Genomic DNA, 13,563 nt, shown 5'->3' on the forward strand with positions numbered 1-13,563 from the left:
ACAATAGATATCTAGATGGCAGTTGGACTGAAAGCATTTTCTAAGTGCTTTCATGATCTTTCATTTGTCGAGTGGAAAGAACTACCAACCGATATGGTATAGTCAGTGAGTGTACTAGTAGTGACATAACGCAATACAAGTCATTGAAACATTTTCAGATGAGACAGATGGGCTAGACCAGCTACATTAGCCTCTCCCTGGCTGTAGTGTCCATCAGTCATTTACTGCACTGTTAATGCGCTTTTTGCGCAATCATATGGCAATCTACATGTATATCATGGTCGTGTCGGTGGGCCATGATGCACCGCAATGCCCGGGGGGGGGGGATCTTTACAGTTACAGCTTTTTGTAATTTGTAAAATTGTATTTGTTTGGGTAAAACAGATCTATTGTCTGGTTTGAGGATCGGGACACATTGACGCCACCCTGACTCACCCTACAATGTTTGATAAGGCAATAATAAGGCAGTATGATAATCTCCAAGCAGATACGAGGTAAATGCATGGATATAACCGAAGCTCTCTATCAAGGTTGAACGTACTAGTAATCACGTCATCTGGGTTGAACGTAATCGCGTCAATTTGAGTGTAGCAACCTTGTTCGGAGGATAACTGAGTCAGCTTACAGATGTGATTTTTGTGGCAGAGACTGCCATTCTCGTATAGGGCTGTTTAGCCATAGTCGATGCAGTAGGGCTGTTGTGAATTAGGATTTTACCATGGTCAGTACTGACCGACGGAGGCCACACATATCAATCTTGTTCGGAGGATAAGGTAGGTCTTTTATCATCGGGTTGCTAGTATCGATACTTCAATTGAATTCAACTGGACATCTCATTTTGCACTACAGCATTCGGAGTTCACGGGGTATAACGTACGTCACGGGATGGCCAGACACATTCGGTGGTCGCAGAGATCTATCAGCCGCAACGCGCAGACACATTCGACGCGCCGCGGAAAAATCAGCCGTCCGCGCGGACCTATCAGCCGCAACGCGCAGACAAATTCGACGCCGCGCGGACCTATCAGCCCTTCGCGAGGAAAACTCAGCCGTGGGACAGCGCCATCAGGTGTCTCACTACTGCCTTCAGAGAGCGCTGGAAAGCCCGCGCCAAGGTAGGTCCTCCACAATTTCCTTCTCTAGCGTCATATAGAGACATCGACTGGTAATCTAACTAGGCCTATCAGGTGCCAGACTATCTTAGGGTCATCCGGAGCCAGAAATAATCGGCAGGTCTTCAAATTAAGTCGAGATATAGGGAGAACAGTTCTCAATCGGTGACACACCACATCGAAGTTGTCAAGGTAAACAGTGGCTAATGTCGTATTTTGGGCCATTAGAAGCAAAGACATCGGCGGTTTTGACGTCTTTTAGTGTGATTGGGTGTCCAGAACAACGTAACATACTCTGGAATTGATACAATATGCCCACAGAGCGAAAATCATGTGGTAGAAGTGATACCGCTATATGTCGCCCCCCTCCCCATTTTCCAGTAAAGTTACGGCCAATATCTTATGTAGTAGTATAGTAAGCATTAACAGGCAATAGTGTTTTTGTCGCCTCGATTGATTTTGGCGATATGCGGGGAATACCTTTTATCACTTTAAGGGATTATCCTCATCTAGATGATTCAACGAACATCTCATACGTTTCTCGCAAGATTGTTTACTATATTGTTACTACTATTACCCAGGTATAATGTGTCACTGCAAGTAATCAACCCTGACATTTTTCAGAAATGACTCGTCGACTCAGGTTGACACTACATCCGCGGAAAAGGTGTAGAAACAAAACAACGGGCACCTGGAAAGCAAACACGCGAAGTTGACGATGTATGGGTAACAGAAGATAACATTGGCATTGATGACAGCACTGCAGCAAGTCCCAGGCAGAAAGAGACACAACTCTCCTGGTCAACTCCTACTCGAGCTAGCGTCAACGACACTTTTTCTGGACTGTAGGCTTCTCTCCCTTTATACGAAAGGCACTAAGCAACGGAAATCATACAATGTACAACTGGAATATTCAAATAACTCCATATTTGCCGTAGAAATCTATATATTCATAGAGATATGTATTGAGTAGATAGTGGATGAAGACTATACTTTGTCAGGTTGTTATATTCACAGATGTAGGTAATGGACCATCTCAGCGTTGCATAATTGTACTGACCATCCGTATTTCCTGAAATGTTAATCCAAAAATGACACACAAAATATAGTTATATATAACTAGATTTATTCTGGTTGTTTACAAAATATATATTTGCTGAATTGCAATACCATGATCTTGATCTTGTTATACATCACTTGGTAAATGACTATGTTGTAATCATATTGCACTGTAGCTTAATCTATTGCTATAGATTACAAATTAAAGTATTCTGATCGTTTATAAATATTGACTCTTGAAAAAAGAAGAACAAAGTCAAAACCAATCAAATACCGAGTCTCGGCGCCGTGATTTTCCCAACACTACAGATGAAAATATGTCACTGTACAGGTGCACTATACACAAGGTATACCTTCTTGTGAAACAACAAATATAATTATATGAACCAGAATTACTGCATGATTACACACAAGTTCTTCCTTTTTATGAAATCTGTGTTCACACTTGTAGCACTGACAAACGTCTTTACTCTGGGATTGTCATGGGTTCTGTGATGATGTTTCAGGACTTCTTATACTATGACTTAAAGGACTTTCCAGGCACGTTTGTCACAAAAATCCCAATCTGAGTGCACTATCATGTGCTTCTTCACTTGAACTCTTTCTGACAAACTGGGCACTCCTTGGATGATTCAACTTAGTGATCCTGAAAGTCTCTAGCATAAATAAAGTCTTTATTGCACAACCCACACTAAATTGCTGGTCCTTTATCAGCCCCATGGCAGCGACGCTTGTGTTCAGCTACTGAACCGCTGTTCGCTTAGCACTTGCAATGTGTACACAGACTGCACTGTAGTCCTGCGTGTGGGGGAGGAGACATCCTTTTCTACATCTTCAGCTGGCAAAACCACACCAGGTAGGTCATCAGACTCGTTGGACTCTTCCAAAGACACTGAACCCTCACTGGATCCACTGGTGCTGGTGTTTGAACGGGATCCACTGGTGCTGGTGTTTGAACGGGATCCACTGGTGCTGTTACTTGAAGACCAGGTACCCTGTCCCTCCCCAAGGCATGGCTTGTCAGGTGGTTCTTCATCTCCCTCCTGAAGGCTGGACTTGTAGGGTAGAACAGGTGGTTTTACATTTGTGGTCACATGCACAAACCTGTCCTACTCATCAAACTCCATGGCTGAAATGCAAATTCCAAAAATGAATGCCTTTGTCTGGATAAACATTGATGACTCTGCATCTTCATTGAAATGACCACAACAGTATCGCTTCTTATGGCTTTAATACTGATATAAGAGCTAACATCGTTCTAGTACTTCTACACATGGTGGTTCGTACTGAAGGATGGGGGAGGGGGGCGTTATATAGCGGTATCACTTCTACCACATATTTTCGCTCTGTGGGCATATTATATCAATTCCAGAGTATGTTACGTTGTTCTGGACACCCAATCACACTAAAAGACGTCAAAACCGCCGATGTCTTTGCTTCTAATGGCCCAAAATACAGAATTAGCCACTGTTTACCTTGACAACTTCGATGTGGTGTGTCACCGATTGAGAACTGTTCTCCCTATATCTCGACTTAATTTGAAGACCTGCCGATTATTTCTGGCTCCGGATGACCCTAAGATAGTCTGGCACCTGATAGGCCTAGTTAGATTACCAGTCGATGTCTCTATATGACGCTAGAGAAGGAAATTGTGGAGGACCTACCTTGGCGCGGGCTTTCCAGCGCTCTCTGAAGGCAGTAGTGAGACACCTGATGGCGCTGTCCCACGGCTGAGTTTTCCTCGCGAAGGGCTGATAGGTCCGCGCGGCGTCGAATTTGTCTGCGCGTTGCGGCTGATAGGTCCGCGCGGACGGCTGATTTTTCCGCGGCGCGTCGAATGTGTCTGCGCGTTGCGGCTGATAGATCTCTGCGACCACCGAATGTGTCTGGCCATCCCGTGACGTACGTTATACCCCGTGGAGTTGGTTCCTACAAAATCGTGTTGATGTGCATCATCAAGTATTGTGTAACTAGAGGATTCACCTTTTTTAGTAAGACGCAAACAGTTCTTTCTGGAGGAAGTGGGTGGCCCTGAAAAGGGCCGGGTTTATAGTCTGGGCTGATTTAAGCACGCTCGCCACGGATACGGCGGGCCAGCTGGATGTCCTTGGGCATGATGGTCACACGCTTGGCGTGGATGGCGCACAGGTTGGTGTCCTCGAAGAGACCGACCAGGTAGGCTTCGCTAGCCTCCTGCAGAGCCATGACGGCAGAGCTCTGGAAGCGCAGGTCGGTCTTGAAGTCCTGAGCGATCTCCCTGACCAGGCGCTGGAAGGGCAGCTTGCGGATGAGCAGCTCGGTGGACTTCTGGTAACGACGGATCTCCCTGAGAGCCACGGTGCCGGGCCTGTAACGATGAGGCTTCTTGACACCTCCGGTGGCCGGGGCGCTCTTGCGAGCGGCCTTGGTGGCCAGCTGCTTCCTGGGGGCCTTGCCTCCGGTGGACTTACGGGCGGTCTGCTTGGTACGTGCCATTTTGATACCTACTTCTTTGGGATGAAGTCGATTAATAAACCTAACCGTGTCTGAGGAAATTTATACTAACGCGGGCTTAACTACAATTGGTCAATTTGGAATTTCACCTTAATGTGATTGGTCATTTTTTCTTATCTCCTATTGGATAAGATACTTTCCCCTCATTGGACAGGTCAGTGGGCATCAGAATCCGACTTTTGCAGCAAGATCGAGTACTACAAAATTCTACAATCATGATTGGACATCTTTTGCTTGGGCTAAACCACGCAGTGATAGGGTTTATACACTGGACTCAACTTATTATATGTGCTACAATAAAAAGATAAATTTTTAAATTATGATCAAAAAACATGCTAAAAATTCTTTATTGAATCTTATATAGTTTTTAGAGGGATATATACGTAGAAATAAAAAAAGCCTTTATATTAATGTTACTGTCTGCTCTACTGTAATTGGCCAGATTTTCTCTCACGCCATTGGTCCTTTCAGCAACGTTGGCCGTTGATTGGTGTTTTTATTTAAAATACTATTCCGCCGAGGTCCGTACGTATAGAATATATTGGTGTGGCCTCTCTGCACGGCATTGCATCTATCTGCATATCTAAAATCATGTCTGGACGTGGCAAAGGAGGAAAGGGGCTCGGAAAGGGAGGTGCTAAGCGCCATCGCAAGGTGTTGCGTGATAACATCCAGGGCATCACCAAGCCCGCTATCCGTCGTCTGGCCCGCCGTGGTGGTGTCAAGCGTATCTCTGGTCTCATCTACGAAGAGACCCGTGGCGTCCTCAAGGTCTTCCTGGAGAACGTCATCCGTGATGCCGTCACCTACACCGAGCACGCCAAGCGCAAGACCGTCACCGCCATGGACGTTGTCTACGCTCTGAAGCGCCAGGGCCGCACTCTGTACGGCTTCGGCGGCTAGATTGTCAGTGAGCATCAATCACATACCCGGCCCTTTTCAGGGCCACCCACATATTCCAGAAAGAACCATACAAATCACTTTGAACTCTGTTGATATAAACCATAAGGCGTGTCAAGTAAGAATAAATTATAATATACATATATGTATATATATTTATACTGCAAGGCCTTATGCCGAATCGTCATATTTATTACGAATGAAAAGTCATTTATTACACCAATAATGTAGCTAACTTAAACTTTGCACTAAGTTAGTCTCTACCAGACTAACTACGCCGGCTATGTAATAGATAGGACCCAGGAAGTGTGTGACTTAGTGGTTTTAGCACTGCTCCGCCTACCCGAGGAGTTTGTTGGCTCCCGAGGGCGAAGCCCGAGGGATGCCAACAAACTCCCGAGGTTCTAAAGGGAGAATATTTGCCAGGGTTTCATTGGAAGGCTCGAAATGTGATCCTCACCGTGGACTGATTCTACTGGCTAATACTACATCAGGCTGATACTGTAATTCCATTTTTGCCGAAACCGAAGAGTTATGTGGCAATATGAATACGGCAATACATACCCTACAAGGATACACAAATGAAACGTTTTCTCGTCGACAGACATGACTACGTCTCAGATGAATACAGCACATAGTGCGCTAGTGGTATCGCCCAGCAGTTCTCCCACTTTATAAAGGTCAGAGGTCACAACCCAACATGGCGCTGCCCCCGGTGAATGTCCGGTTATATAATTTGCTGTGTCGTTTGGCAAATAAAGCTCCCAATGGCTTCGTATTGTCACCTATCCGGTAAGGCAAATTGGTTGTCAACATTAGATACCTTTCGTCAGTTGTTTTGTAATATGCAGTGTGATGATAAACTAAGCTTTAGCTAACTGTTATAGCTTTTTTGAGATTGCGCAACGTTATGCCGAACAGTGTGTGAGATCATAAGCTGATTTTTTCCCATCATTGTGAAGTACCACATGTACGTTGTGCAGGATTGCCAAAGATTAGGCTTCCCACGTATTGTGCAAGAAAAAATGTCATCAAAAAGCTCTGATTTGACATTTAGTTTTCCCAAGGTCAAGGAGGTTCTAACAAGATACAACAAGATACAGGTTCACGGAACCAAGGAGGTTCTATCAAGATGGAACCTCCTTGCGTGTACTTTTTCAGTCAAATTTATTCTACCTTTACTTCTAATTCTACCAAACACAGGACAAAGCTTTTCGCATTTGGACACACATGACTAGATTAAGTCGGAAGAAATTTGTCTTTAGTTTAATGTTGTGATCATGAAGTTTTTACTCCCTTGAGAATCTCTGGCCCGGAAAATCTGATTTACAAGTTTCCACCTGCTTGTGGGAAATTTTCACACACTTCTAGTAGATCCTGCTACTAGTGCTAGTCTGGATACTATCCTCTGTAGTAACCGTTTGTGGTTAGCAAGCGAAAAGATTGAGCACACTGCGGAATATGGTACCCAGGCTAAGATCCTGTACTATCCGCAACAATTTACAGGTTGTCCCTAAATCCCTTTCTACTTTGTAAAGGAAATTGTGATATTTCTTACCTGTACCAAAGCAAGTGGACCAGATGTTCATATCAGATGAATGAGTCAATTTATTAAGAAGAATTCTATAGTGCTTTAGAAATGTGCAGCTTGACCGAAAATGTATTGCATTTTTTGATATCCTGATATAACGACTTACAGATAAGAATTGCGTGAATTTCCTACACTTTTGGAAAAAAGTTCCTGACTGTTGATAATCTTATTGATAGGTTGTACTATAGAGTGGTTATGTTTCTTAACTACATAAAATTACATGTTGGAGCAGCTCCATTCATAATGCATCATATGGTTTAGACACAACATTACCAGTAAAGTGGACAAAAGTGTAACTTTCATCCCTTTTCAGACAAAGTCGATGTATACGACTGAGCAACCATTTTAGCACATCGCCACATTTCTGTAACCAGAGCAGACTGAGCAGCAGGGAGCGGACAGAGGCCTTTGCGTGGCTGGGGGACATCGTCCCTGTGTTTGGAACTACAGGGGATAAAGTATCTGTCCTTAATGACCCCACAGTATTCTTCAATGTTCTCAAGGTCAGCCGTTTTCCTGTTCAATCCTTAGATCTACTCAGTAAGACCAAAAGGCACAGTGACTCGTTCGTTATGAGCACTCTGAGAGACCTTCAAAACCTAGTTTAAGGCTATATTCATCTGTCCTCGTTCGTCCAAAGTAACCTTTTTAATGTATATAAGCGCATAGATATGAATATTGTGATGTGTTTTTTTAAATCTGGTCCACTGGAATGTTTTTAACATAACGTTACTTCTGTAAGAAATCTAATGTACAACACACCTGCAATGTTGATTTCAGAATAAAGATTGATTGATTGATTGATTGATCTAATACAGCTTTTGCACGATCAATATGGACTTTACATGATGTATTTTCTTAATTTTTACTATGTCATGTGCTATTTTTTTTCAGGGTAGAATATGGACAGCAGAGAAGAGAATAGTACTGTCCTCTTTATACCTGGGGAATGGACCCCTGGAGCAGGAGCTGGTGAGAAGATCCTTTATCCTAGCTTCTGTTCAACAGTGCACATAAAGAATGGCAAGAGATTATTTCTGTTGTATTTTTCACAACACTAACTGTTACTACATTGTGTAAGTATAATCACCTTGCGGTTACCTAGTCACCACATTCTACTGTTTGTAATTTTGTCAGTGTAATGCAGCACATGGCTTGTTGTGTATTACATTCCTTGTGCACCCTAGTCTTTGAACTGTATTCCTAATCAATGAATCTCACATTCAGGTGGCAGCTCTTCACACGCAGCTGGAGAGGGTGAGTGACCTGCAGGTGACTGTGCTGCTGGACTACACCCGCGGCTCCCGTGGCAGGAACAACTCACGTACTTTGCTGCTGCCTCTCCTGCAAAAATTCCCTGACAGAGTACAGGTGGGTCTCCTATGTACACTTGTAATAAAAGCAAGAATCAAATATTGGAGCGAATATTGGAGCAAATTGTCAGTTAAAGGTAGCCTTGCTTTGGTTGCTTTGGAAAATCTTGTTATTACGCTGTATAAGAAATGTAGTTTAAACTATGCCAATAGATGTTTAAGGTAGTTTACAAAGTTGTTGAAATATTTCCTTGCCACCACAGGTGAGCTTGTATCACACCCCAGATCTGCGTGGTCTGCTGAAGGCTGTCGTACCTGAACGGTTCAATGAGACCATCGGTCTCCAACACATGAAAATCTACCTCACTGACAACTCAGTCATCATGAGTGGGTAAGATCCAGTCTCTGTATTTGGAAGTTATAAAATGGATGCACTACACATTTTTAGGATATCTGTAGCCTGCAATAGTATGTTAATCACTCATAACTTATGAAATGCTCAAGTCCTGTTCTTTGTTAAGTTTTGCCTAACAGAAAGAAGATATAGCTGTACAGTAGAACTGTGTACAGGTACAGGTCCGACCTCAACCTGTACCTGAACTACTACAGGTAGTTTAAATTATGGTCGATCTTAAACAAGGAAAGAAGCATGTTTGAACGGCGCAAGTGTTTAGACAAGTTTGTAGTGCCTCCACTACATTTACGGTTACAAGATTTTCTTCCTGGACTCATTATAGCATTTGAATAATGTATCATGATTCATGTTTTTTTCCTTCAGTGCCAACTTGAGTGAGATGTACTTCACCAATCGGCAGGATCGTTATGTAGTGCTTCACAACATTCCTCTGCTGACAGACATGTTGACCAACTTGGTGTCCTGTGTTGCCTCCTTCTCCTTCCAACTGTGCCGAGACAACTCGGTCGTCCTGCACCCCAGCTTCAACATCCACCCATACAAAGGTACAGGTTCACATCACACACTCATCCACCTTCAATTGTTATCTGGACAATACTGCACTCATCTGTAAATAATGGCAGTCAGTTCTTACATTACAGCAAGGGGTATTGTGTTTAAATGCAGTTAAAAGCCAGTTGTCCTCCCTATTATTTGAAGATACACAAAATTCACAAATGTGATCTAAGTGATGTAACGTTACTGTCTGAAATCTCAGTGACCAACAAATGGATCTTTTATTTTAATTTAGGAATGTATATTTCTTATATGTCCATCCTAGTTCAGTGACTTCTGTCACATGTAGTTTGCATACACTGTACAGGACACAAATAGCATTGCCTCATAGTCACTTTTAATCTCTCCTCCATGCTTTGATTGCAGATGACATTGATAAGTTCAAAAGTGAGGCCCGCCAACGAGTGATGGACCTGCTAAAGCCAGGTTACTTTACCAAACTGGCAGATCCCTTCTTCACAGACGCACCCTTCCGTCATAGGAAGAAGGTGATCGGTTGGAAGAGAGAGCGAAGAGAAAGGACTATCCAAATCCAAGATGGGGATGAGTATACAAGTCATCACGAGGTGGAGGAAGATGAAGAAAGTGATGAAGAAACACAGCAGCTCATACAACAGGGGGCCAGGGTCATGGTGGACACTCGGACTCAGGAGAAAACAGTAGTGCATCCCGAGAGCTCAAACGTTACGCAGTTGAGACGGACGATTTACGTGGACACATGGATCTGCCCGCTGGTGCAAATGGGACCCCTGGGAGTGTGGCACGACGAGATGGTCACACGGAGACTGCTGAGGACGGCTCCTAAGGAGTCAGAAATGCTGCTGGCTTCAGGTTACTTCAACCTGACAGAGGACTACATGGACGTCATGCTGCGGGCTGATGCTGACTTCAATATCCTCATGGCCTCCCCTCAGGTGAACCCTCTAACCAACTGCATGCTATTTATTACATTGTCAATGATAAGGCCACGCCATTTTAATTTCTTGGTTAACAACTTAACAGAATTTAAAAAAAATGCTAGATTGGAAAATCAACAGGAAAACAGAACCTCAGAGGAAAGTTTGTACTTTGGTGCACACAATTTCAGGGAGTGAACAGGGTCAAGTGCAAGTTTTCACCCCAGCCTTCTGTTTTCATGATTTTTTTTTGCTAAATTTAAAAAAGAAATCTGTTAACCAAGAAATTAGATTAGTGTGGCCTAATACATGTTTCATTGTTGTTGTTTTTTGTACACTCAAAGCCACTATGCAACAAGGCCAGAATGTCACTCTAGGTTACAAGGTACAATGTACATGAACAAGACTGTAACTGTAACATTAAGTATACTAAGTGATAATTTTACCCCAAAAGCTCAGAGATGTAATGTTGCTCAGAGTATCATGTTTGTATAAAACGCTATTTGTTTGTTTATTTACTTCTATTAATGGCCGTGAGCTTTCGTATGTTCTCAGAACGTTGACGTTGTGCGTTCGCGTTCTGAGAATACCTGCGTTTGAATAAAGTTAGTTGCTTATGAGAATTCATCAAGCACGGACCTGTCTTCATATTCTCTGACTTCTCATAGTATATCTCTAACTCTGCCCCCTCCCCTGAACAGGTAAATGGTTTCTATGGTGCTAAGGGCATTGCAGGCAGCATCCCCACAGGGTACACCTTCATCGCTAGGGAGTTCCATCGCCGGGTGTGGCAGCAGGCGCAGCAGGACAGGATCCGTCTGCAGGAGTACATCCGCCCCGAGTGGACATTCCATGGGAAAGGTGGGAGGGGGGCACAAACGTACCATGTGATGAAGCAATGTGCCTGTTGCTCTTCAACTGTGTGCTGTGTTGCATGAGATACTTGGATGTAAAGATTTTAGATGTAAAGATGATAGAATTTTCATCTCAAAACTGGAAGGATGATATGACAGTATGCTGTATTCCAGGCTGAGTAACTATAACATTGATTGTAAACTGCATCACATAGAAACATTTGGTTTATAACGTTATTCATTAATGTAGATGATTGATGTGATTTTTGTGGCCGAGACTGCCATTCTCGTATAGGGCTGTTTAGCCATAGTCAATGCTGTAGGGCTACTGTGAATTAGGATTTTACCATGGTCAATACTGACCGACACCATATAGGCCATATATAGATGATTGATTGATACATTCTATAACAGAGAAGATTGGTTAAGAATGATGAAGAATACAAGTTTGTTCTTTTTGTATTAAGGACCAGTATGGTGCAGACTTTTCTCGGAAGACATACGTCATCTTGATCATGTATGTCTGCTGTTTTCAGGCCTGTGGTTCTACCATCCCGGGGAGGAGCTACCCTCCCTCACCCTGGTCGGATCTCCAAACTTTGGTAGGTTCTTTCTGACAGAGAAATCAGCTGATGTACAGAATTCATACCCTTTTACACATAACGTTAGGAGTGCCATTGTCTAACAGTGGGGATCAACCTCCACTAACTGACCAGTCTAACTGGTCCGGACCTTTTAGCCAAGTGATTAGTGTGTTGAATTCCCAAGCCGTGCGGATTGGGATCGGCATGAGTTCGGGAGCGGCGTACTCGCCCGTTGGGTTTTTACAGTGGTTCCCACGCCGGCCCTGTGAGTAATGATCAGATCACACAGGGATGTCGTACTCGGAGACTCGGGACGAGTCTTGAAAGAAAAGAGGAGTAGTGTAACAGTGGGGATCAACCTCCACTAACTGACCAGTCAAACTGGTTTGGACCTTTTAGCCTAGTGGTTAGCGCGTTGATTTCCCAAGCCGTGCAGATCGGGATTGGCACGGGTTCTAATCCCGGGAGCGGCGTACTCAACCCTTTGGGTTTTTACACCATGACTAATAAGTTACAGTACTGTTCTATTGGTTGTAAGACTGTGTCAATGTGTGTATGTTTAATATTGTACTGTGTATGAGTTTTGTTGTTATGTTTGCAATGATTGATTTGCCTACTTTATGTGCTTTGTCTGTATAACGCTAATAGTCAGTGTTCAATTCATTGCATTCCATATTTGGATTACGCTTGAAATTAAAAACTGATGGCTTTGCCTCAGATTGTTTTAGGATGTAAATATTCATCATATGTTGCAGGCTACCGTTCTGTAAACAGGGATCTAGAAGCTCAGTTGGCCATAGTTACAGACAACTGGACCCTCCGCCAGCAGCTACATCAGGTGGGGCTGCTACTGTTGTTTACTTTAACTGAATAATAGATGCATGGAAATTATTTTGCCTGGAAATATTGTGTCAAATGTAGCAAACTTGTTACTGGTAATATAATTTCCAATGAGCTTGGTGGGAACATTGAGTTAGTTAATGTTTGGACCATTGTTTTCCTTTGTTACACAAGGGTGTATAGCAGTAGCCTGGAATCCAAACCTATTATAGCTCTCTCTGCATAGGTTTGGATTCCAGGCTAGCATAGTAGGGCTGTCTCCAACTTTAAATCTGTTTCCGTCCCATTCATTGCTTGGGAGACCACGTTGTAAATTTCTGTTCTTAAATCTGTAATTTTTACCTTGCAAAAATTGACTTTCATCAATTTCATGTCATGAATTTCATGTATTTTGGACGGAAGAGTCTGGGTTGACATTTTTTTCCATCCCTACTAGCAAATTTCTGTCCCGGGACGGAGGGACGGGTCCTGGAGACAGCCCTTAGTGACATTGGACTCATAGAAATGTCTGACTGAATGTTTCTGTGTTTTGGCCTGTTGGAGTACCTTTCATTTTGAATGAGAGGAATTTTGAAGACCTGTATGCATGTGTGTGCGTTCATCTTCCTCCCATTTCATTCTTCCTTTACACATACATGTGCCACTCTGGGTTATGTCTAAAATATGGTATGCTTCCCATTGCACCTCATCCCAGGAACAACGACATCTGTACCAAGGGTCAGAGGTGGTTACCAAGGAGACCTTCCAACGTCCAGATCGACAAGTTCCCGCCTGGGCCAAAGCTTTGACTAGAGTCATCAAGAATTTCTTCTGAAGCGGAGGGAGCTGGGCATTTCGTGCTGCTACAATATATTATTTAGGAGGAAAGTCTCATTCATGATGCAGATGCATATATTCCCAATACAGTTCACAAAGGAAATCCCACTGTGTTGTCATTTTAGGAGTTATCTT

The 13,563-nt window shown here is 43.3% G+C and overlaps 3 protein-coding genes and 1 long non-coding RNA gene across 4 annotated transcripts; 3 read left to right on the top strand and 1 right to left on the bottom strand.

Annotated features, from left to right (window-relative positions):
• Window positions 1-862: 862 nt before the first annotated feature.
• Window positions 863-3,059, top strand: LOC136440185 (uncharacterized). The gene is made up of 2 exons (XR_010756635.1): window positions 863-1,115; window positions 1,737-3,059. It is a non-coding gene; the product is annotated as an uncharacterized lncRNA (long non-coding RNA).
• Window positions 3,060-4,088: 1,029 nt separating this feature from the next.
• Window positions 4,089-4,702, bottom strand: LOC136440183 (histone H3). Its single transcript, XM_066436060.1, has one exon. The coding sequence runs from the start codon at window positions 4,644-4,646 to the stop codon at window positions 4,236-4,238; it is 411 nt and encodes a 136-aa protein (XP_066292157.1). The 5' UTR covers window positions 4,647-4,702; the 3' UTR covers window positions 4,089-4,235.
• A 541-nt stretch (window positions 4,703-5,243) lies between these two features.
• On the top strand, window positions 5,244-5,642 carry LOC136440718 (histone H4). The gene has a single exon (XM_066436819.1). The coding sequence runs from the start codon at window positions 5,256-5,258 to the stop codon at window positions 5,565-5,567; it is 312 nt and encodes a 103-aa protein (XP_066292916.1). The 5' UTR covers window positions 5,244-5,255; the 3' UTR covers window positions 5,568-5,642.
• Window positions 5,643-6,229: 587 nt separating this feature from the next.
• On the top strand, window positions 6,230-13,433 carry LOC136440951 (CDP-diacylglycerol--glycerol-3-phosphate 3-phosphatidyltransferase, mitochondrial-like). The gene is made up of 11 exons (XM_066437159.1): window positions 6,230-6,356; window positions 7,469-7,658; window positions 8,050-8,127; window positions 8,383-8,526; window positions 8,732-8,859; window positions 9,247-9,428; window positions 9,805-10,352; window positions 11,036-11,195; window positions 11,725-11,790; window positions 12,528-12,610; window positions 13,307-13,433. The coding sequence occupies exons 1-11, from the start codon at window positions 6,265-6,267 to the stop codon at window positions 13,424-13,426; spliced, it is 1,791 nt and encodes a 596-aa protein (XP_066293256.1). The 5' UTR covers window positions 6,230-6,264; the 3' UTR covers window positions 13,427-13,433.
• Window positions 13,434-13,563: the final 130 nt, after the last annotated feature.

This window comes from Branchiostoma lanceolatum, chromosome 8, assembly GCF_035083965.1.
Source record: "Branchiostoma lanceolatum isolate klBraLanc5 chromosome 8, klBraLanc5.hap2, whole genome shotgun sequence".
In the NCBI taxonomy this organism is placed as follows: domain Eukaryota; kingdom Metazoa; phylum Chordata; class Leptocardii; order Amphioxiformes; family Branchiostomatidae; genus Branchiostoma; species Branchiostoma lanceolatum.

Coding starts and splice junctions, on each gene's coding strand:
- LOC136440183 (XM_066436060.1), bottom strand. CDS start 4,646: ATGGCACGTACCAAGCAGACCGCCCGTAAGTCCACCGGAGGCAAGGCC.
- LOC136440718 (XM_066436819.1), top strand. CDS start 5,256: ATGTCTGGACGTGGCAAAGGAGGAAAGGGGCTCGGAAAGGGAGGTGCT.
- LOC136440951 (XM_066437159.1), top strand. CDS start 6,265: ATGGCGCTGCCCCCGGTGAATGTCCGGTTATATAATTTGCTGTGTCGT. Junction 6,357..7,468: donor TTCGTATTGTCACCTATCCG/GTAAGGCAAATT, acceptor ATCCCTTTTCAG/ACAAAGTCGATGTATACGAC. Junction 11,196..11,724: donor GTGGACATTCCATGGGAAAG/GTGGGAGGGGGG, acceptor TGCTGTTTTCAG/GCCTGTGGTTCTACCATCCC.